This window comes from Polypterus senegalus, chromosome 3 (assembly GCF_016835505.1).
Source record: "Polypterus senegalus isolate Bchr_013 chromosome 3, ASM1683550v1, whole genome shotgun sequence".
NCBI lineage: Eukaryota > Metazoa > Chordata > Cladistia > Polypteriformes > Polypteridae > Polypterus > Polypterus senegalus.
Genome location: NC_053156.1, coordinates 145,906,638 through 145,928,258, shown reverse-complemented (window position 1 = coordinate 145,928,258; position 21,621 = coordinate 145,906,638). Strand labels below are relative to the sequence as shown.

Genomic DNA, 21,621 nt, shown 5'->3' with positions numbered 1-21,621 from the left:
TGGTGGTGTAGTATCTATCTGCTATACCATTTACAGTCAACTATTATTGTGCTCCTTTTTGTTTTTATGTGGAAAAATCTACATACCTGTCAATGCTAAATGACTTATATGTATTAGATTTCGGGGTCCATATGAATCAGTAGTAATATCATTTGGAGAAATGACATCCTGATCCTCTTCTAAAGACTGCCAGGGTATGATAGCTTCATTTTCACTGAGGTAGCCATTAGAGGTTTCACTGCTGATACTTTCACCTAAAGACAAAAATTGAACAACTAATTTGAAATATTAAAAAAAAATCTGGAAAACAATAATCATGTTTCATGCAGAACTTATGAAATAGTTATTTCATTTAAGCCAGATATTTATTTTGACTTCACATACTCAAACATATGGAATGACAGCCCTTCAGAACAAAGAAAAAGGCTAAGGTTATAGAAACAAGGAAAAACAGCCTGCAGTCAACAAAAAAGGCTCAGAACCCTTGAGTAATTGGCACAATAAGCATAAATTGTTAAACCTTACAGCATAAAAATATAACATTTAAAATTTTAAGATAGATAGATAGATAGATAGATAGATAGATAGATAGATAGATAGATAGATAGATAGATAGATAGATAGATAGATAGGAAATTCACATACTCCAGCAGCAGCATATTGAAAAACAGACAATAACTTTGTATAACGTTAACGTTTACCCCTCAGGGTGGAATTGAAGAGTCCCATAGTGTGGGGGAGGAACGATCTCCTCAGTCGGTCGGAGGAGCAGGGCAGTCTGTCGCTGAAGCTGCTCCTCTGCCTGGAGATGATCCTGTTCAGTGGATGCAGTGGATTCTCCATGATTGACAGGAGCCGGCTCAGCGCCTGTCGCTCTGCCACGGATGTCAAACTGTCCAGCTCCATGCCTACAATAGAGCCTACCTTCCTCACCAGTTTGTCCAGGCGTGATGCGTCCTTCTTTATGCTGCCTCCCCAGGACACCACCACGTATAAGAGGGCACTCGCTACAACCGTCTGATAGAACATCAGCAGCATCTTATTGCAGATATTGAAGGACGCCAGTCTTCTAAGGAAGTATAGTCAGCTCTGTCCTCTCTTGCACAGAGCATCAGTATTGGCAGTCCAGTCCAATTTATCATCCAGCTGCACTCCCAGGTATTTATAGGTCTGCACCGTTTGCTCACAGTCGCCTCGGATAATCACAGGGTCCAGGAGGGGCCTGGGTCTCCTAAAATCCACCACCAGCTCCTTGGTTTTGCTGGTTTTCAGGTTCAGGTGTAAGTGGTTTGAGTCGACCATTTAACAAAGTCCTTGATTGGGTTCCTATACTACTCCTCCTGCCCACTCCTGATGCAGCCCACGATTGCAGTTTAATCAGCGAACTTTTGCACGTGGCAGGAATCCGAGTTGTATTGGAAGTCTGATGTATATAGGCTGAACAGGACCGGAGAAAGTACAGTCCCCTGTGGCGCTCCTGTGTTGCTGACCACAATGTCAAACCTGCAGTTAATTATGCTAATAGCAGAGTAAAACTGAGAAATTCTTTTTTATCACATCATACAAACATGTGCTCCGGCTGTCTGGTGATGTACAGTGATCTAGTGATGCAGAGGTTAAGCACATGCATAGAGTGCAATCAAATGAAAAGTCCAGTCATCACAGCAGTACTGGGTGTAAGGCAAGAACCATCATTTTAAAGACAGTATTATTGACAGAACCATTTAAAGTGAAACACTAATTTGAACAGGTGTTGGTCTTAAGTGTGTGGCTTAAAATACTTTTTAAAAATTACTTTGGGCTGTTAACAGATTGATGCTTCACAATTTAAGTAATTGATTCATGTTACACAAAACTGCTCCTCAACAAACTAACTGGAATAATTTAATGTGCTTAGACAAGTCAGTCAGTCATTTTCCAGCTCGCCATATCCAAACACAGGGTCAAGGGGATCTGCTGGAGCAAATCCCAATTGTATTAGAAAGTAATCATTTATTTCTGCTTTATAAAAAATATGAATATGCTTGAAATAAATACAAGTAAAATTTCAATTAATATGCAGTTAATTTTAGTTATAAATTGTAATCATCCAAATAATTTAACAGCAACCATTGTAATTATGTAAACTAAAATTTGTGGAAAGAGTGCCATCTTCTGTATAACTTTATTTTTAGGAGAGTATTTTAATTTTCATAAAAAGTCATTTGAAGCCATGTGCTTACTAGGACAATATGTTCAACCTGTCACAAGAGCCAATACTTTGGTACTAAATGAATGGCAAAACGTCAAAAACATAACAGTACTAACCTTTTTACAGTATTGATAGTACTGAGTGAAAGTCAGTACTGAACTTATGCATGGTTGCAAGTAAAGAAAGTATTTCGGAAAACACAAAAATACATGAAAAATAAGTAAGTAAAATCTACATATGAAAGTGGTTTTCATTGGTGATAAAGTACTGCATTAACAAATGAAAAAAAAAATGAAACTGATAAACTCATGTCTGAAAGGAAAAAAACACACACACATTCTCACACATAGGTTTCTGTTATTGTCACAATTAATTCATTATGGAGTTAGAACAGAAAACAATTTGTTCATGCTGCAAGCGTGATTGAATGATTAGATGAGAGCTGAAATTTTTAACTTCAAGCATTACAAATTTCTAAAAGGAGATAAAATGATTAAGGGAAGATTAATCAGTTTTTAATATAGTGTCCAACACAGGTTCAAAAAAGGAAGAGATTATAAAAATGATTATAAAAAGCAAGTCTAACATACAGGACAGTTACATCACGTAAAAAACAAGGCAAGTTAAAAAACGAAGAAGCCATCTGGTCTGTATACACTGGCGACCAATCAACTGATCTATTTGTTAATACCAAAATAAAATGTATTTAGTGTTTCATTGTTTTGAAGTACGATCACACCTCCTCATTAGTACAACACATATTGTGTTAACAGAGACACATAATTGGTAAAACATTCAGTTAGCTGGACAGTAAAAAAAACAACATACTTTATGGCTGAATATGAATCTGCACATTTGTGTCATTCATTTGGTTTTTGAAGGCAAACTAAAATTCACTAGTATAAATCTTAACATGATGAATGTAATAAGAGACCATATTTCACATATTTAAATGATAAGTCGATGAATGTAACTCAGTCTCTCAGCTATGATTAACTGACTACAGGGTCTGACCAGTTACTTGCCTAATTCTGGTTTTGTACACAGGCATAAACAATAACAAAGTCTGATTACTCAAATAAGAAAAGTCTGTTTACAGGAGTTCTGAAATAATGGATTAATGTAAAAACTGACAAGCTTGGTTTCACACAGAAAGTTAGGAAAAATGCAAAAAATGAGGAGAAGATCTGGAATATTAACACTAGAATCCCGAAACCTACGAAAAAAGTTGTAATCCCGAGCCACCTTACATTCCTTCACACCTCTCTATCAGCATCTTTTGTTTTGCAAATGTGTCAATCAGCACAAGCAGCAACAGCCTGCTGTCCCATTGTTATTTTGATTACATGCCTTTCATGTGTGTTCCATGTCTAAAACAATCTGGGTAAACGTAGGATGACAAAAAATGCAAGGCAAGAAATGTTGAACATAAACCTAAAACAATTTGTTTTCATGTTATACTACTAATGACAAAATTTTGACATGAAGTGTATAATGGACTGAAGTCCAAATATCAAATAAACACTTTCACAAAAGGAACAAATATAACAAAACAAGTGCACTTTTATTCAAGAATATAACCAAAGAAAAAGAAATCAGGTTAGGGTATGACTCTGACACAACTGCTTGGGTGGTGTAGTCGTAAGAATTGCTGACTGCTGCAGGTTCGTATCCATGCCCTTCTTAGATTTACCGTTTGGAGTAGTAAGCTGCTCTTGTTGTTACTATTAGAGAATAAAAATATACATTTAATTTGAGTCTGTAACTGCCGGTGTAAATTTCTAGTATTTGTAAAGTTTAGCATGTTTTTTGTTTTTTATTCAATTTTATTCTCTCAGACATATTCACAATCCCCCCGATCTGACACTGTTAGTTTTCAAATAAAGACGTGGTGTAATGGAGGTGAACTCAGATGAGGATTTGGGTTCAACATGGGAAAAAAATAACAGAAGCCCTCCCCACGAGAAACATCCACTCACAAATAATAACAATACAGCTGCACCAGCCGCAAAGGCGAAAGATGGCATCATTTGAATGCAGCAACAGGTTGGGCGCCATCTAGCCAGTGAATCTGCTACAGGCATGTCATTCAGTGAAACAGCAGGACCTACAGAGCTCACCAAGGTATCGTGCAAAGTTCCATTTGTGATTATGTTTCTTGATGGTCTTTATATGAAAAACATTTATATGTTACTTATATAAACGTCACATTGGATGTTGTTTACCTTAATTTATTTACTTATCTTCCTACAGTATAAAGTCAAAGTACACTGCAGAGCTTCCAGTGTTTGATCGACATAGGCATGCTGATAAAGAACATGTGCAATACCACTCCTTATTTAGGAAAAAATCAATTACAAAAAGTGCGACAGCAGCTTCCACCTGTAGCAAAAGACACTTCAGTATGCGAGCAACTCTCCACGCTAGTGTTTAGATCTGGCAATGCCATGCTGATGGTGTATCTGCCCAAAAAAGAAGTCTGACTGCATTCTCGGTATCACTGCTCGCATACTGAAGTATCAGCATGGCTCTGCCAGATGTAAAAACTAGCGTGGAGAGTTGCTTGCATTCCTACAGGACTATGAGTCCTACACTCTACAGTACTCCATTGGGCCCTTAAGCAAGGCCTTTAACCTGCAATTGCTCCTTCTGCCCTGCAAGTAGGCCTTCCAACCTGCAGGAAAAATCCTAATCTGGGATCCTGTGGTGGTTTCTCATGTGGTGGGTGCGGCAACGTTCTGTGTCAGAACATGCTCCTCTCACAGTTGGCAGACACCTCCCTAGCCCTTAGGGACACTTGAAAGACCACTTTATACTATAATAACCCACTGAAAACTAGTTTACTACTATAATACAATTTGTGTAATTCAACGAAGATCATAAACATTACTGTGATGTCAAAGAATTTAAGAAGAAGCAAACTCCATGAGGTTCCCTCATAACTAGTAATTAGGGATATGTTTTGAATATTTATTCATGCAAAGTGTAACCTCTATTGTTGATGTTAATAAATAAAATAAAGAATAACATACATAGCTGCATAATTGTTATTAAAGTGAAATTAAGAACTGTCATTTCTCAATATAAAGTATTGGTTATGAATGTTCCAAATTGTCAACATTTGCTTCAGTAATATAAACGGTTGCTTTCTATGTATTTCTGTGTAAACTGTATTCAGCATTCCATTCCCTGTGTACAGCTATAGACACCAGCCCAACAAATCTGAACTGGATATGCAAGTTCAAAACATATTTAGAGCATTATACAAACTGCACACCTCATAAAAGCACAGATTGCACATAAGATCAGGAATGGTACAAATCAATTTTTAATAAGCCACAATTTAATATAATATTAATTTTTCTCTTTGCTCAAGTAAATCGATTTATTTTGATTACACGTAGGTTTCTCTTCTATATTAAAAGGGAAAGTAGCACAAAAGTAATGCACTGTAACACATTGCATTTTATAATAAGTAACAATATTATATTGTTACTTTTTTGTAAGTATAATACTATGTAAGTTGTAAATATAATCTATCTATCTATCTATATATATATATATATATATATATATATATATATATATATATATATATATAAATAAATAAAAGTCAATTGTGTGTGTATGTATGTTCCAGCATCACTTGCGAACAGCTGGAGCAATGTTCATGAAACTTGGTACTCATATTCCTCATTGGTCGATTAAAAGTACTGTAGTTTGAAATTAGCCCTTACCCACCCTCTTCTGGGTAGGGTGGGGGGGTGATCTTGCGGTCTTGTATGCATGTTATCATCCAATTGACGCTGGGAATGACCACCAGAGGGCAAACTGGAGGTGACTGCCAGCATTCTTTATGTTTGAGCATCACCACGCCCCTGTTGCTTTTTAAATTAAATAGAGTTAGCATCCTAACTATTTTTGGGAATCATCCTGTCTTTGTGACTCGAACAACCATATATATATCTTATATATAAACGTCTACGCATGGAAGTGTGTGTGTCTGTCTGGGCCAGAAGTGAGAGGCAGAGTCAGGTTTAGGGATCCAGCTCCGAGCATACGCAAATGAGGCCAGCACACCAGCAAAACAAAACCTCAGAAGAAAAAAAGTCGCTTAGCTGCTAATGAACAAATGATGCAAGCACGTTGCCAACATGAATCCTCCTAGGAAAGAGATGCCCAGAGTAGTTCTGATGATTTCAGTACTTGAAATTTGGAATGTAAGTTACCTTTGGCCCATAGGTGCTCGCTATGAAACGGTTTTACAAATTTTGTGGTCCAAGTGCGTTCTGTCTGTATGTCTGTCTGCTTTTCACGAGAAAATTACTTCACGGATTTAAATCTAGTTGTTTTCTATAATTTGCTTGAGCTTTCCAGTTGATTTTGTGACTTTTCTCATTGTGCTAAGTATGATAGTTCGCTTGCGGTACCAATGTATTTATGCAAATCCAACAGAGTGGCTGTGGGCCAAGAGCAGGGGGGCAGGGCCTTCCTCATTCCCTCGCTAACCTCTGTTCGAGTTTTTGAGAAAAAGATCAGAGCTACGTGTGTTTTACAGGGTAGCTGCTGATTGCCAGTGATATCATGGACATATGCTTTACTCTCCATGCGGGTAACACTTTCCCTTCAGAGCTAAACACGATCAAATAAAACGGCAATTTCTATTGATTTTTAAAGTTTGTCCTGTTTCATTAAGTTAATGTATGTGTGTGTGTATATGTATGTATGTTCCAGCATCACTTCCCAATGGCTGGACCAATTTTCATGACACTTGGTACATGTTTCTCATTGGTCGAATTAAAGTACTGTAGGGTGAAATCAACCTTAACCCACTCCCTTCTGGGTAGGGTGGAAGGTAATCAAATTAAATAGAGTTGGCTGCTTCCAAGCCTCAACTAGATGATAACATACATACAACACTGCAAGACAAACACATTAGTGAGTCTTAATTGTTTGTTAATTTATTTTTATTTCTAAAGTTGTGGATTTTTTTAATTATATTTTTCTCAAACATTTAAAAAAAAAATAAAAAAAATCTTCTCCTGGGAAACGCTGGTTATTTCAGCTAGTATAATGTACAAGTCCATGTTTTAATTAAAAATGTGAAACCTTTAAAAATCAGGTCCTTAAATTATAAAATTAATATTCTGCCAAAAACAGTGAGCTTTTAAATATTGGATGTACACACATTACAGATGATTTTATTCTGGTGCTTTTAAAAAAAACGATAATATAATAGAGTAGAATACTATCATTAGCCTTTTATCTCCAGTCACTGCCTTCTAGGGGTCTACTCTCTCTTCAACAATGGCTCTCATGTTTGACAACAGTGAATCACCTTGCTTGTTCTGTTGTCTATCAACCAAGTGTGTTGTGTATGATACAGGTTATCTTTGAATGGCTAAAAACAGTAATTGCTCTTTTTCAAGAATGTGTAGTAAATATATTCACATATATAAAACCAACATAATTTTTTTGTTTTTTAACCTATATAATTATGTCATACTCTGCAACTAGCATGACTGAGTGTGGGTACTTATTACTGCTATGTACTGTACTATTTTACTACAAATGTAATGGTGTGGTTTACGTATTTTTGCTCCCTACACTTCCTTTTATTGCTGCAATTTATAAATCTTCTTTTTAAAAAACTAATTTATAAAGTCATTACTGAAAGATTAATCTTATAGTTGTTACTGTATATGGGGCAAGATAAACTCTCTTTACTTCAGAAAAGCAAGACTATACATTTACTGGTATTAGAAAATTTTAACACAAACATCACAAGTCTCAGATTAGTTGCAATATTAATCATTGAAAGTAGATGGCCTAGCATATACATATGTCTTAAAACATAATATGTTATTAGTGCCTGGATTGCAAGGCAGAAAGAAAAACAATCGCACAAGATTAGTGGCTCTGTGTAAGAGACTGTAAATGAAAAACCAAACTTTCAACTTAGTAAATTAAAAGTTTGTATTTTAAAATATTTTAACAAGCAATTTTAACATTTCAAAGATATGTTACAATCAAAATATCATTGGAAACAATTGATTGCTGTAAATAGCATTAATGTACTCTCCTTGATTTAGTTTTAATGCTCATAGGTGTAAAGATAATGACATAAATCAAACAAGCAATATTTTAAATAGAATTATTAATGACAAGTTAACATTACAAACTATTTTACAACAGAGGAAATATGACTCATTTTAATGAATAATATTTTCTACCTGAGTACAACCCAAATATTCATTTTAACAAAAAAAACAGCACCAAAAGGTTGATGCAAAACTAAACTTGCAGGTACCACATAATTATCAAGAAAGGTATTTCCCTTTATCTTTTAACCACTTCATAAGCTCAGTTTTGTAAATGTTATTACTAACTGATTTCAAACGTTTTAAAATAATATGTTTTCAATTATTTATTAAATATGGTTCTTTAAAAGTAAAATCAACAGAAATCACAAGAAAGATGTCAAGAAATGCTTATATTACCCAAGGAATAAAAGTTGTTGGAAGAAGAGGTTCTGACTGTTTGCAATTTAGGATTGTTGGTTAAAAGAGGTAATGATAGCTCAATCAAAAAATGGCACTCAATTTAGTTATCTTTTTAATCAACAGGAAAAGCTAGAAGCGAATAAACATGATTTACTTACTTTTTTCCCGAACCTTTTGACCTGCAGTAAATATACTGCCATTTCCAGAAAACTCCAAATCAGCAGGGCTGCTACTTCGTCTGATTAAAATCTTTACAAACATAAATAAAGAAAAGAAAAAAATCACATTAAGTCATATTTAAATGGTGCATATAATATACTTAATATATATAGAAAGAGACTTAGAATTTCATGGAGTATTGTAGAAGTTTTAACAAAACATGTACTGTGTTAGCTAGTGTATACCAGGGCTGTTGTGGTGTCGCTTATTTGACAGAGAGCAATACTATTCAAAGATGATTGTGACATAACACAGACATCATCAGATGGTGACTGCTATCATTTTGTTCTTGTATATTTAAACGTTCTGATTAATTAACAAATCCTAATCTATTAATTATATGGTGAAGTGGTATAAAACTAGAAAAGTGCAAGTAAAATTGACTGGAAGTCATGAACTTCAAGAAATGACCAATAATTTATGTACATAAAAAACTGATTATATAACAGCAAAATTACATGAAATGGAATGTTTTAATTGTAGAGCAAGAACATGACTTGGTCACTGAATAAATTACTTCTGTGCCTTTGATATACCAGTAGTTCTAAGATATAATTTGTTATTTTATTTGAGTTGCAAAACTGAAAAAACTTAGGTAAGTCTTTGGTGTTAACTGGACAAATACTGTACTACAAAAAAATCAGATTTTAGAATCATTTCCTCGTCATGTTAAGGTTCTGCTGGTTGTATAGAACATACTTTTTAAAAAAAACAAAAGTCACCAGGACCCAATTACTAAACGAGCACCACACTGGTAATTTTCTGAGATTAAGTATAATTCCTGACAGTTTGCCCATCTTTAGAAATATACAAATGAGGTAATAGGCAGAGAGAAAAATATGCTGATGAACAAAAAATAAATTACAATATAACTTACGGCAAAACTAATAAAATTAAATAAATAAAAGAATTTTTATAAGTTACTTGCTGAAATACCCAGCGTTGCCCAGGAGGAAAATATTTTTTTTTTTTTTTGTTTGAGAAAGATATAATTAAAAAAGCCCACAACTTTAAAAATAAATTAACAAACAATTAAGATTCACTAATGTGTTTGTCTTGCTGTCTTGTATGTATGTTATCATCAAGTATACGCTCAGAAGCAGCCAACTCTATTTAATTTCAAAAGGAACAGGGGCACGCTGTTGCTTAAACATAAAGAATGCTGGCAGTCACCTCCTCTTCACACTCTACTGGTCATTCCGAGTGTCAATTGGATGATAACATGCATACATGACCGCATGATCACCCCCACCCTACCCAGAAGGGGGCGGGTTAGGGTTGATTTTACCCTAAAGTATTTTAATTTGACCAATGAGAAACATGTGTACCAAGTATGGAGCCGTTGGGAAGTGATGCTGGAACATACATACATACATACATACACACACACACACACACACACACACACACTGACTTAATGAAACAGGACAAACTTTAAAAATCAATAGACATTGCCATTGTATTTGAACGTGTTCAGCTCTGACGGGAAAGTGTTACCTGCGTGGGGAGAAAAGAACATGCCCATGATGATTCGGGCAATCAGCAGCTACCCTGTAAAACACACGTAGCTCTGATCTCTCTCTCAAAAACTCAAACAGAGGTTAGCGAGGGAATGAGAAAGGCTCTGCCCCCCCTGCTCTTGGCCCATAGCCACTCTGTTGGATTTGCATAAACACATTGGTACCGCAAGCGAATTATAGTACTTAGCACAATAAGAAAAGTCACAAAACAATTGGAAAGTTCAAGCAAAATATAGAAAACAACCAGATCTAAATCCGTGAAGTAACTCTCTCGTGAAAAGCAGACAGACATAGAGACAGAATGCACTTGGACCACAAAATGTTTAAAACCGCTTCATAGCGAGCACCTATGGGCCAAGGGTAACCTACATTCCAAATTTCAAGTATTGAAATCATCAGAACTATTCTGCGCATCTCTCTTCTAGAAGGATTCATGTTGCTGATGTGCTTGTAATTCAGCTTTATTTGAGGGTTTTCTAGCATGAACCGCCTTTTTAAGGTCATGCCATAGCATCTCAATTGGATTCAGGTCAGGACTTTGACTAGGCCACTCCAAAGTCTTCATTTTGTTTTTCTTCAGCCATTCAGAGGTGGATTTGCTGGTGTGTTTTGGATCATTGTCCTGTTGCAGCACCCAAGATCGCTTCAGCTTGAGTTGACGAACAGATGGCCGGACATTCTCCTTCAGGATTTTTTGGTAGACAGCAGAATTCATGGATCCATCTATCACAGCAAGCCTTCCAGGTCCTGAAGCAGCAAAACAACCCCAGACCATCACACTACCACCACCATATTTTACTGTTGGTATGATGTTCTTTTTCTGAAATGCTGTGTTCCTTTTACACCAGATGTAACGGGACATTTGCCTTCCAAAAAGTTCAACTTTTGTCTCATCAGTCCACAAGGTATTTTCCCAAAAGTCTTGGCAATCATTGAGATGTTTCTTAGCAAAATTGAGACGAGCCCTAATGTTCTTTTTGATTAACAGTGGTTTGCGTCTTGGAAATCTTCCATGCAGGCCGTTTTTGCCCAGTCTCTTTCTTATGGTGGAGTTGTGAACACTGACCTTAATTGAGGCAAGTGAGGTCTGCAGTTCCTTAGATGTTGTCCTGGGGTCTTTTGTGACCTCTCGGATGAGTCGTCTCTGCGCTCTTGGGGTAATTTTGGTTGGCGGCCACTCCTGGGAAGGTTCACCACTGTTCCATGTTTTTGCCATTTGTGGATAATGGCTCTCACTGTGGTTCGCTGGAGTCCCAAAGCTTTAGAAATGGCTTTATAACCTTAACCGGACTGATAGATCTCAATTACTTCTGTTCTCATTTGTTCCTGAATTTCTTTGGATCTTGGCATGATGTCTAGCTTTTGAGGTGCTTTTGGTCTACTTCTCTGTGTCGGGCAGCTCCTATTTAAGTGATTTCTTGATTGAAACAGGTGTGGCAATAATCAGACCTGGGGGTGGCTACGGAAAATGAACTCAGGTGTGATACACCACAGTTAGGTTATTTTTTAACAAGGGGCAATTACTTTTTCACACAGGGCCATGTAGGTTTGGATTTTTTCTCCCTAAATAATAAAAACCATCATTTAAAAACTGCATTTTGTGTTTACTTGTGTTATATTTGACTAATGGTTAAATGTGTTTGATGATCAGAAACATTTTGTGTGACAAACATGCAAAAGAATATGAAATCAGAAAGGGGGCAAATAGTTTTTCACACCACTGTATTAAAAGTTTCTTTATTACTTTTTTTTGTTGGCAACATGTTGGTCTCTACCAAAAAGCAAATTACTGAAACAGTAAAGGTTACAGAGTCCTAATATAAACAAAGGCACAACAGTAAATTAAACAATAAGCCATATACAAGAAGATATAGTAGAAGAGATCAAAATTAGGAAGGGGATTACTACAATTAACTGTTCCTTTAATACTGTATTACTTTGTCAACAAAAACAAGGGCTAACAGAAGAAAGTTAGTTAAACAGTGAGAGTTATTGCACATGCCTAACGTAAAATCAAGCAACATCAACCAAATCATTGATATGCATTCATATTTAGTTTTAATTAGCCTGTTTAGCTTATATGTTCAATGCATTTACAGTGGTGGTGCAGAATTAAGAGTTCTGAACCCTCCACAGCTCCAGGGGTTCAGATTTGATTGATAGCCTAGTTATGGTCTGTTTAAACATTCTCATCTTGCCTGTACAGTTTGAATGGAAAAAATGAGTGTCAGTAACTGCAGAAAATTACCTATTTTTATTGGTAAAAACTGGAAATGTAAATCAATTCCCAAACTGTTGCAAAATAATGCAGTGCTTTTCAGAAATAACAAGAAACATTTCTTTAAATAGTAACTGCAAAAATTGAACCCTCAGAAGGCTGGAAAAGAAATAGTAATGAATTAGGAACATTTTCGTGAGGCAGAATGCCCAGTGGTGGCTGGGCAGTCTTTTGGCCTTGGAACACTTGCAGATTTTGCCATTGTATCCGTTTTTTTAAGATCATAAAGAATTTTTTTCTGTGTTACTTATTCTTTAATAGTACTGCCAAATCTTATTTGTTTTTCTGTTCCTGTAACTTTATCTTTGACATCTGGTAGAGTACTACGAGCTACCTTATTTGTATAAAAATGTGCTATATAAATAAATGCTGTTGTTGTTGTTATTAAACTTCATTCCTCACTGACCAACACATTTGTCCCAAATGTATATTAATAAATATCGCATTTCAGTAGATTTAAATCCTTACCAATGGTGTTTCATTTTCTTTTCTTCCTGTTGTATCACCTTGAATTCGCATTGTCCCAATGTCTGAAGTTATATTTTCACTTTTTTTCCCTAAAATTTAAAGATAATAATTAGTTTTTTCCATAACCCAGCCACAGGGGATGCAAAAACCAGTGTGTTTCTTTGTGCCGGTCCCAAGCCCGGATAAATAGGGAGAGTTACATTAGGAAGGGCATCCAGTGTAAAACTTTGCCAAATTAATATGCGGACAACAATAAAATTTCCATACCGGATCGGTCGAGCCCATGGCTAATGACGACGGCCACCAGTACTGTTAGCCAACAGGATGCTGGCAGAAATTGGGCTACTGTTGGCCGAAGAAGAAGAAGGAGAAGAAGAGGGGGGAGATGTGTCCGGGGGCAGGAGGAGAGGAGGAAAGTAAAGAGAGTGGAATTGAGGGTAGGAACTTTGAATGTTGGCAGTATGACTGGTAAAGGGAGAGAGTTAGCAGATATGATGGAGAGAATGAAGGTTGATATATTGTGCGTGCACGAGACTAAATGGAAGGGGAGTAAGGCCAGGTGGATCAGAGGTGGATTCAAATTGTTCTATCATGGTGTGGATGGGAGGAGAAATGGAGAAGGGGTTATTCTGAAGGAACAGTATGTCAAGAGTGTTTTGGAGGTGAAAAGAGTGTCAGCCAGAGCAATGATTATGATGCTGGAAATTGGAGGTGTGATGATGAATGTTGTTAGTGCATATGCACCACAAGTTGGGTGTGCAATGGGTAAGAAAGAAGATTTTTGGAGTGAGCTGGATGAAATGATGAACAGTGTACCCAAGGGACAGAAAGTGGTGATTGGAGCGGATTTCATTGGACATGTTGGTGAAGGGAACAGTGGAGACGAGGAGGTGATGGGTAGGTATGGTGTCAAGGAGAGGAATGAAGAAGGTCAGAGGATAGTGGATTTTGCCAAAAGGATGGACATGGCTGTGCTGAATACGTATTTTAAGAAGAGGGAGGAACATAGGGTTACGTACAAGAGTGGAGGAAGATGCACACAGGTAGATTACAACCTATGCACATGAGTTGATCTGAAGGAGATTGAAGAATGTAAAGTGGTGGGAGGGGAAAGTGTAGTTAAGCAGCATAGGATGGTGGTCTGTAGGATGACGTTGAAGATCAAGAAGAGGAAGAGAGTGAGGGCAGAGCCAAGGATCAAATAGTGGAAGTTGAAAAAGGAAGACTGCAAGGTTGAGTTTTGGGAGGAGGTGAGACAGGCACTGGATGGCAGTGAAGAGTTACCAGACAGCTGGGAAACTACAGCAGATATTATATGAGTGACAGCAAGAAGGGTGCATGGCGTGACATCTGGAAAGAGGAAGGAAGAAAAGGAAACCTGGTGGTGGAATAAGGAAATACAGGAGAGTATCCAGAGGAAGAGGATGGCAAAGAAGAAGTGGGATAGTCAGAGAGATGATGTGGAGATAGTGAATCAGGAAGTGCAATAGATCAGCAAGGAGGAAGTAAGGACAGCTATGAAGAGGATGAAGAATGGAAAGGCCGTTGGTCCAGAGGACAACACCTGTTGAAGCATGGAGATATTTAGGAGAGATGGCAGTGGAGTTTTTAACCAGATTGTTTAATGGAATCTTGGAAAGTGAAAGGATGCCTGAGGAGTGGAGAAGAAGTGAACTGGTGCCGATATTTAAGAATAAGGAGGATGTGCAGAACTGTAGTAACTACACAGGGATAAAATTGATGAGCCATAGCATGAAGTTATGGGAAAGAGTAGCAGAAGCTAGGTTAAGAAGACAGGTGATGATTAATTGTTTCATGCCAAGAAAGAGCACCACACATGCGATGTTTGCTCTGAGGGTGTTGATGGAGAAGTATAGAGGAGGCCAGAAGGAGTTGCATTGCGTCTTTGTGGACCTGGAGAAAGCATATGACAGGGTGCCTCGAGAGGAGTTGTGGTATTGTATGTGGAAATCGGGAGTGGCAGAGAAGTATGTAAGATTTGTACAGAATATGTACAAGGGAAGTGTGACCATGGTCAAATCTACAGTAGGAGTGACAGATGCATTGAAGGTGGAGGTAGGATTACATCAGGGATCGGCTCCGAGCTCTTTCTTATTTGCAATGGTGATGGACAGGTTGACAGACAAGATTAGACAGGAGTCCCCGTGGACTATGATGTTTGCAGATGACATTGTGATCTGTAGCGATAGTAGGGAGCAGGTTGAGGAGACCTTGGAGAGGTGGGGATATGCTCTAGAGAGGAGAGGAATGAAGGTCAGTAGGAACAAGATAGAATACATGTGTGTAAATGACAGGGAGGTCAGTGGAATGGTGAGGATGCAAGGAGTAGAGCTGGCAAAGGTGGATGCATTTAAATACTTGGGATCAACAGTACAGAGTATTGGGGACTGTGGAAGACAGGTGAAAAAGAGTGCAGGCAGGGTGGAATGGGTGAAGGAGGGTGTCAGGAGTGATTTGTGACAGACTGATATTAGCAAGAGTGAAGGGGAAGGTCTACAGGACAGTAGTGAGACCAGCTATGTTATATGGGTTGGAGACGGTGGCACTAACCAGAAAGTAGGAGACAGAGCTGGAGGTAGCAGAGTTAAAGATGCTAAGATTTGCATTGGGTGTGACAAAGATGGATAGGATTATAAATGAGTACATTAGAGGGTCAGTTCAAGTTGGACGGTTGGGAGACAAAGTCAGAGAGGTGAGATTGCGGTGGTATGGACATATGCAGAGGAGAGATGCCGAGTATATTGGGAGAAGGATGATAAGGACAGAGCTGCCAGGCAAGAGAAAAAGATGAAGTGTGTACATGTAAATACACTGTATGTCCCACAGTCACTATATGACACAGTTACTGGAATGAACAGCATATTCAGCAATAGACTGAAAATATTGTAGTATGACGAAGTCAAATACAAAAGGTAATTTTTGCCTTCTGCAACAAGACTTTATAGCTAATCTGTCACGTATCTGGGCAGGGGCAATGTTCACCTGAGAATCCCCTGTTATTTTCAGAGTTTAGCTCTACAGATTCCTGAGAGTTATGATGACGACGACAACACTGACAAAAAACGAATAGGTTTTACATGAAGTGGGTAATAAAATGGGATTAAAATAATTCTGAGAAAAATACCAATTCTCCTTTTATTGCCTCCTGTTAAACTAATAACCTCAGTCAAATTTTCTTTGAGGATTTTTAAGTAAAAGTCATGCTTCTTAATGCTGCTCCAGTTGGCAGTCAGATACTCACCTCTGACCCACAATGACCTTCATGTATTATTATAAATGAATTAAGTTTTAATATATTTGATGCAAACTAAAGAGGACTGATAGTGTTATTTATTTGTTATCAATGCTAAAAACCTCAATTTAAAACCTTAATATTTCTTTACAGTACTTATTCATTTATGATTTCATTTTTAGTGATTCTCAGAGATTGCAGAATATTTCTCCAGAGTGTAAATTTACAAATATAAAGTAACAGCAAATTATAAAAAACCTTACCACATTTACTTACATAAACATACATACTAAGGTAAACATACAATACAAAGGTGTAAAAGAAACCAATCTCAATAACTATACATGCAAAAAGCCATAGGAATTTAAATTTCCATCAAAATAAGAATTATGATCAACTCACAACAAAGAAGAAGAAAACAGACACCAGCACCACATAATCCTATACTGGAATGAGCAGTTTCAGAAGATGAATGAAATAAATAACACTATCATAAAATATAAGTATATTACCAAGGAAAGATGTCATTACGTGGTGACAACTTTGAACAACCACACAACGAGAACACAAAATAATTAAGAGGAAAATCAGCGTCTTAAAGGTTTTAAAGTCACAAATTCAAGAAGTTTCTAATTAAAAATGATAGATTTTAGTTGAGAGATCAGAATTGAAAGTCTTGTAGTTTCTTCACTAGTTAATAGAAACCTCTAGAAGGCTGTATTACAAGCCTGGCACAGTCACTGCCTTTCTACATCCTGAATATTTAAGAGGCGTCTAAGTGGAGTTTTTTTCTTCTTTTTTCCCTTATGGAAAGCTTGATTGTAAATAAGTGGATCCAGTGACAGTGAGGTAAGATTTTAAATGGATGACACATTATTCACACTCAGTGGAATATGGGTTTTATGTAGCTGTTGGGAACAGTAAAAGATATAAAAGCTTGTCTTATCGGATTCTTGCTGCTTGGTATATAGTGCTGGTAATTTACAGTTCTTCATTCATGGTTTTTTGATAATGACTCTAAAGATTTTTTTATTATTTTGATGACATTGACCAAAAACATCAGTTTGTCCAGACCATTGATGTTACTAAGTATTCAATTTTCCTTAAAAAAAAGGCAGTTGCTTTCCAAATTAAAGCTGTCAAGAATTTATGCTACTTAACTCCTTGACACTACCTGGCTATAAACCGAGGTGATTTTTTTTTTTTCAATATGCACTTTAAATTTATGTATACGTCTTATTTATTTTTTTTTTAACTTTGGTTTCCATTTTAAAAATATTTACAGCTGTGAGAGCTCCATGTTTGTATTAGACCAATCAATTTGTATCAGTGGCGATCAGCAGGACACAAATTACATTAAGTATATTTGCAAACTATCAGAAGCTTAGCAACAACGAACAACTGCTTAAAGGAAATACTAGCGCCTATATCATCTTTCCTGGTTGAGACAAATACATTAGGGCCCTACTAGCAATTTACAGTGATCCCTCCTCGATCGCAGGGTTTGCGTTTCAGAACCCCTCGTGAAAGGTGAAAATCTGCGAAATAAAAACCCTACGTTTATATTGTTATTTTTATATTGTCATGCTTGGGTCACAGATTTGCACAGAAACACAGGAGGTTGTAGAGACAGGGGCTTTAAAACACTGCAAACAAACATTTGTCTCTTTTTCAAAAGTTTAAACTGTGCTCCATGACAAGACAGAGATGACAGTTCCGTCTCACAATTAAAAGACTGCAAACATATCTTCCTCTTCAAAGGAGTGCACGTCAGGTGCAGAGAATGTCAGAGAGAGAGAGAAAAGCAAACAATCGAAAATCAATAGGGCTGTTCGGGCTTTTAAGTATGCGAAGCACCGCCCGACAAAGCAGCCACAATAAAGGAAGCAATGTAAAGGTAGTCTTTCAGCATTTTTTAGAGGAGCGTCCGTATCCTCTAGGCCAGTTTGCGAACAGCCCCTCTGCTTATACCCCACTCCGTCAGGAGCAGAGAATGTCAGAGAGAAAGAGAGAGAGAGAGAAAGAGAGAGAGAGAGAGAAAAAGAGAGAAAAGCAAACAATCAAAAATCAATAGGTGCTATTCGGGCTTTTAAGTATGTGAAACACCGCGCTGGAAGCATATCGTATATCATGGAGGAGTGTTTGAAATAATCAGTGCGCAGCATGTGCTTACATTACTATATACCCTTTAACAGAGACTTCCTATATGCAATTATATTGTGCATGTCATAAACAAAATGATCCAGGACTTTATCAACTTTCCAACACCACTGAAGTCAATACAGTTGGGGTGTATGTGAGTGTGTACTGGGGTATGCGTCTTTCCCAGAGACATATCCACAACTTTTGGATGTGATTAGCTCTGCTACCTTATCCACAAAAAGATTCCTGGATTTTTCCCAGAAACATTCATGTCACAGATGATTTGCACATTAACAGAAGAAAATCCATCCATCTATTTTTTAAACCCTCTTATCCGGAACAGGGTCAAGGGAAAGACACATCCAATTAGCAAGCATTGTGCACAAGACAGAGTATCAGTTCATCGCAGAGAATGAAATCCTTTTCTACAAACATTGAATCAAGGTTTGCAAACCCTGGCAACTGAGGGCTTACTGGGGAAGTACAGTAAAAAAATGCTTTTTAATTCAAATTGGCAATCATTTACTGAGGGTTGCCAAGGGATCAAGGCAGTGTCACCCCTTCCAACAGCTCTACCCTTGACAGAATACAAGTTTTGGAAGCAATTATAAACAGCAGGTTTTGCCTGCCCTCAACTTGAGCTTCATTACAAGTCACACTTTATTTTCAAAGAGACAGTGGTAATTTACATATCTCAAGTATATATATTTTTATATTAAAGACTGGAACAGTGTAGGGCATATTGCTATACTGATATGGCAGAGGGAAGTTACTCGATTTAGGGTGCTGAATGAGGCTGATAGTTTTGTGACAGGATGTCAGTAAGAACACACAGATTCTCCAAAAAAGGCTTCCTTATGAGTTGTCACAAAAAGGTTAAAAGTCTTTTGCTTAATCATCAGCTATTCATTATTAAAGTATTCATGCAACATTTAGACATTAAAGTCCATATATAAACTCCACACCTTGCCATTTTATCTCTTAACACTAGAATCCCTGAAGCCTACAAAAAACTCGCAATCCCAGCCCTTTATAAGAATGCAATCTGAAAAATAATAATTGTGGTGCTATAACATCAGACTTTTTAACTCATTTATCTTGAGTCCACTTCATGTGCAAGTTATCAATAAACAAGTCAAGTCATGCCATTTTAAAATTTTGACAAAGAAGTTAAAAGTCAGATAAACTAAAGGCATTTTAACACCTGGTTTGTTTGGACCAGTACTTTAGAATTCTGTTATGATTCCCCTGAAAGTCTGGTTCATTTAGGTAGATGTGAAAACGGCAATTGTACTCTGGTGTGAACCAAAATAACCAGACTAAGACCTTTTGGAAAGGTGGTGTCTGTATGGTACAAAGTAAACCCAGGTGCGATTTGTGTGATGTATGAATTTGATCCAAGACCAAATTGATCTGAGTACATGAAATACTATGTATTATGCATGCAACTGTGCATATTGTGATAGTCACACTGAGTGTCTACATTTGGTAATTGGGTAATTTCATTTATAGAATAAGGAGTTAAGAATTAACATGGAGCATTAAAAACAAAATGTAAAAATAAAATATAATACATTCACAGATATAAATGTAACAAGATTCATATAAAACAATGCGCACAATTACTCATCCAATAAGACAGAGCAACTAATTCAAGCTCATAACAGCAGTTCACCATGTTAAAAAAAAAAAAGAAAATTATTTGATGATCAGGAAATCAGGTCTTCTTGTCAAATGGGTTGGTAGGATCATGAACGCAACTGAGAGAAATAAACTGAATAAAAAAAACAAAACTAACATTTACAAATATCATAAATTTACACCGGCTGTTACAGACTGGAATCAAATTTATGTTTTTATTCTAAATTAGTAGGAATAAGAGCAGCTCACTTCTCAAAACTCACTCGTCCGGGATCGAACCCATGAAGTTTTGATTACCAGTCAACAGTTGATACCGCTGCATCACCGAAGCGGTTGTAGTAAATGTGTGTCAATGTCGCACCCTAACATGGGTTCTTTTTCTGCAGTTATATTCTTGAATAGAAGCTCACTTGTTCTGTTATATTTGTACCTTTTGGAAAAATGTTTATTTGATATTTGGACTTCAGGCTTCACACATTACACACTTCATGTCTACATTTTGTCAATTATTACTAAAACATGAAAAAATTTTCTGTTTTAACAATGTGTTTACATAGATCATTGTAGACACGGAACACACGTGAAATGCATGTGTTCCAAATAAAGATATAGTATTTATAAAAGGTGTCATTTTGCTTGAATTCTCACTCTATACAACTCTAAGCAACTGACACGCAGGTAAACAGACTTGAGCTGAGAAAACTGTATGGGGTTGGGGGATGTGACAGTAGGCTGCTTGCTGCTTATCGACACATTTACAGGACAAAAGACGCTGATGGAGAGGTGCAAAGCGATTTAAGGTGGGATGGATCTACGAGTTTTTTCGTAGGCTCTGGTAATTCTAGTGTTAAAGTGCATGTAAACGCAGTGAGTGTCCAAAAGGTCTCTCTCTCCCTTTCTCTTAATATAAGCTCAGGCACTCTGGTAACAGCAGGGTTGCCTATTCTCTAGCATCCTAGCAGAATCTCCTCTTGTCCTTCCTAGGGTGGCACTAATTATTTCCTACCGTGGTGCCTCTAGGTTTTAATATTCAGAATTTTCCTGCAACTATTTATATTGCCCTTTGCCACCTGTTATAATGTGTTTGCAATCCGTATGTACATTTCTGCATAAGTATTTAACATTATTACTGTTTAATATCATTTTGATAATTTTAGCATTATTTTGGTAATGTCATCCAAATGATGTTATATTCTGTAGTTTTCTGGATATTAGCCTCCATTTTGTATCTGTTCCTGCATAGTTGCAGCCATGCTGTTTAAGGTCAAAATGCCCATTGACCGGTCATGTGAAATGTTAAATCAACACTACCTGCCTATATAAAATGGCACCATGGAGCACATCGCATCCAAGCTTTGTTATGAAAGACTTTTTCTTTTATTTTTTTTAGACAAAGGATTATTTAA

The 21,621-nt window shown here is 36.9% G+C and overlaps 1 protein-coding gene across 1 annotated transcript in view; it reads right to left on the bottom strand.

The window, feature by feature from the left end:
- Positions 1–21,621, bottom strand: part of ralgapa2 (Ral GTPase activating protein catalytic subunit alpha 2) — a 627,566-nt gene that overhangs the window by 400,375 nt on the left and 205,570 nt on the right. Inside the window, exons 19-21 of the mRNA XM_039749771.1 lie at positions 13,180–13,268; positions 8,853–8,943; positions 87–254 (exon numbers count right to left, since the gene is read on the bottom strand). Coding sequence (XP_039605705.1) covers positions 87–254; positions 8,853–8,943; positions 13,180–13,268 — 348 coding nt within the window. The remainder of the gene's footprint in view (positions 1–86; positions 255–8,852; positions 8,944–13,179; positions 13,269–21,621) is intronic.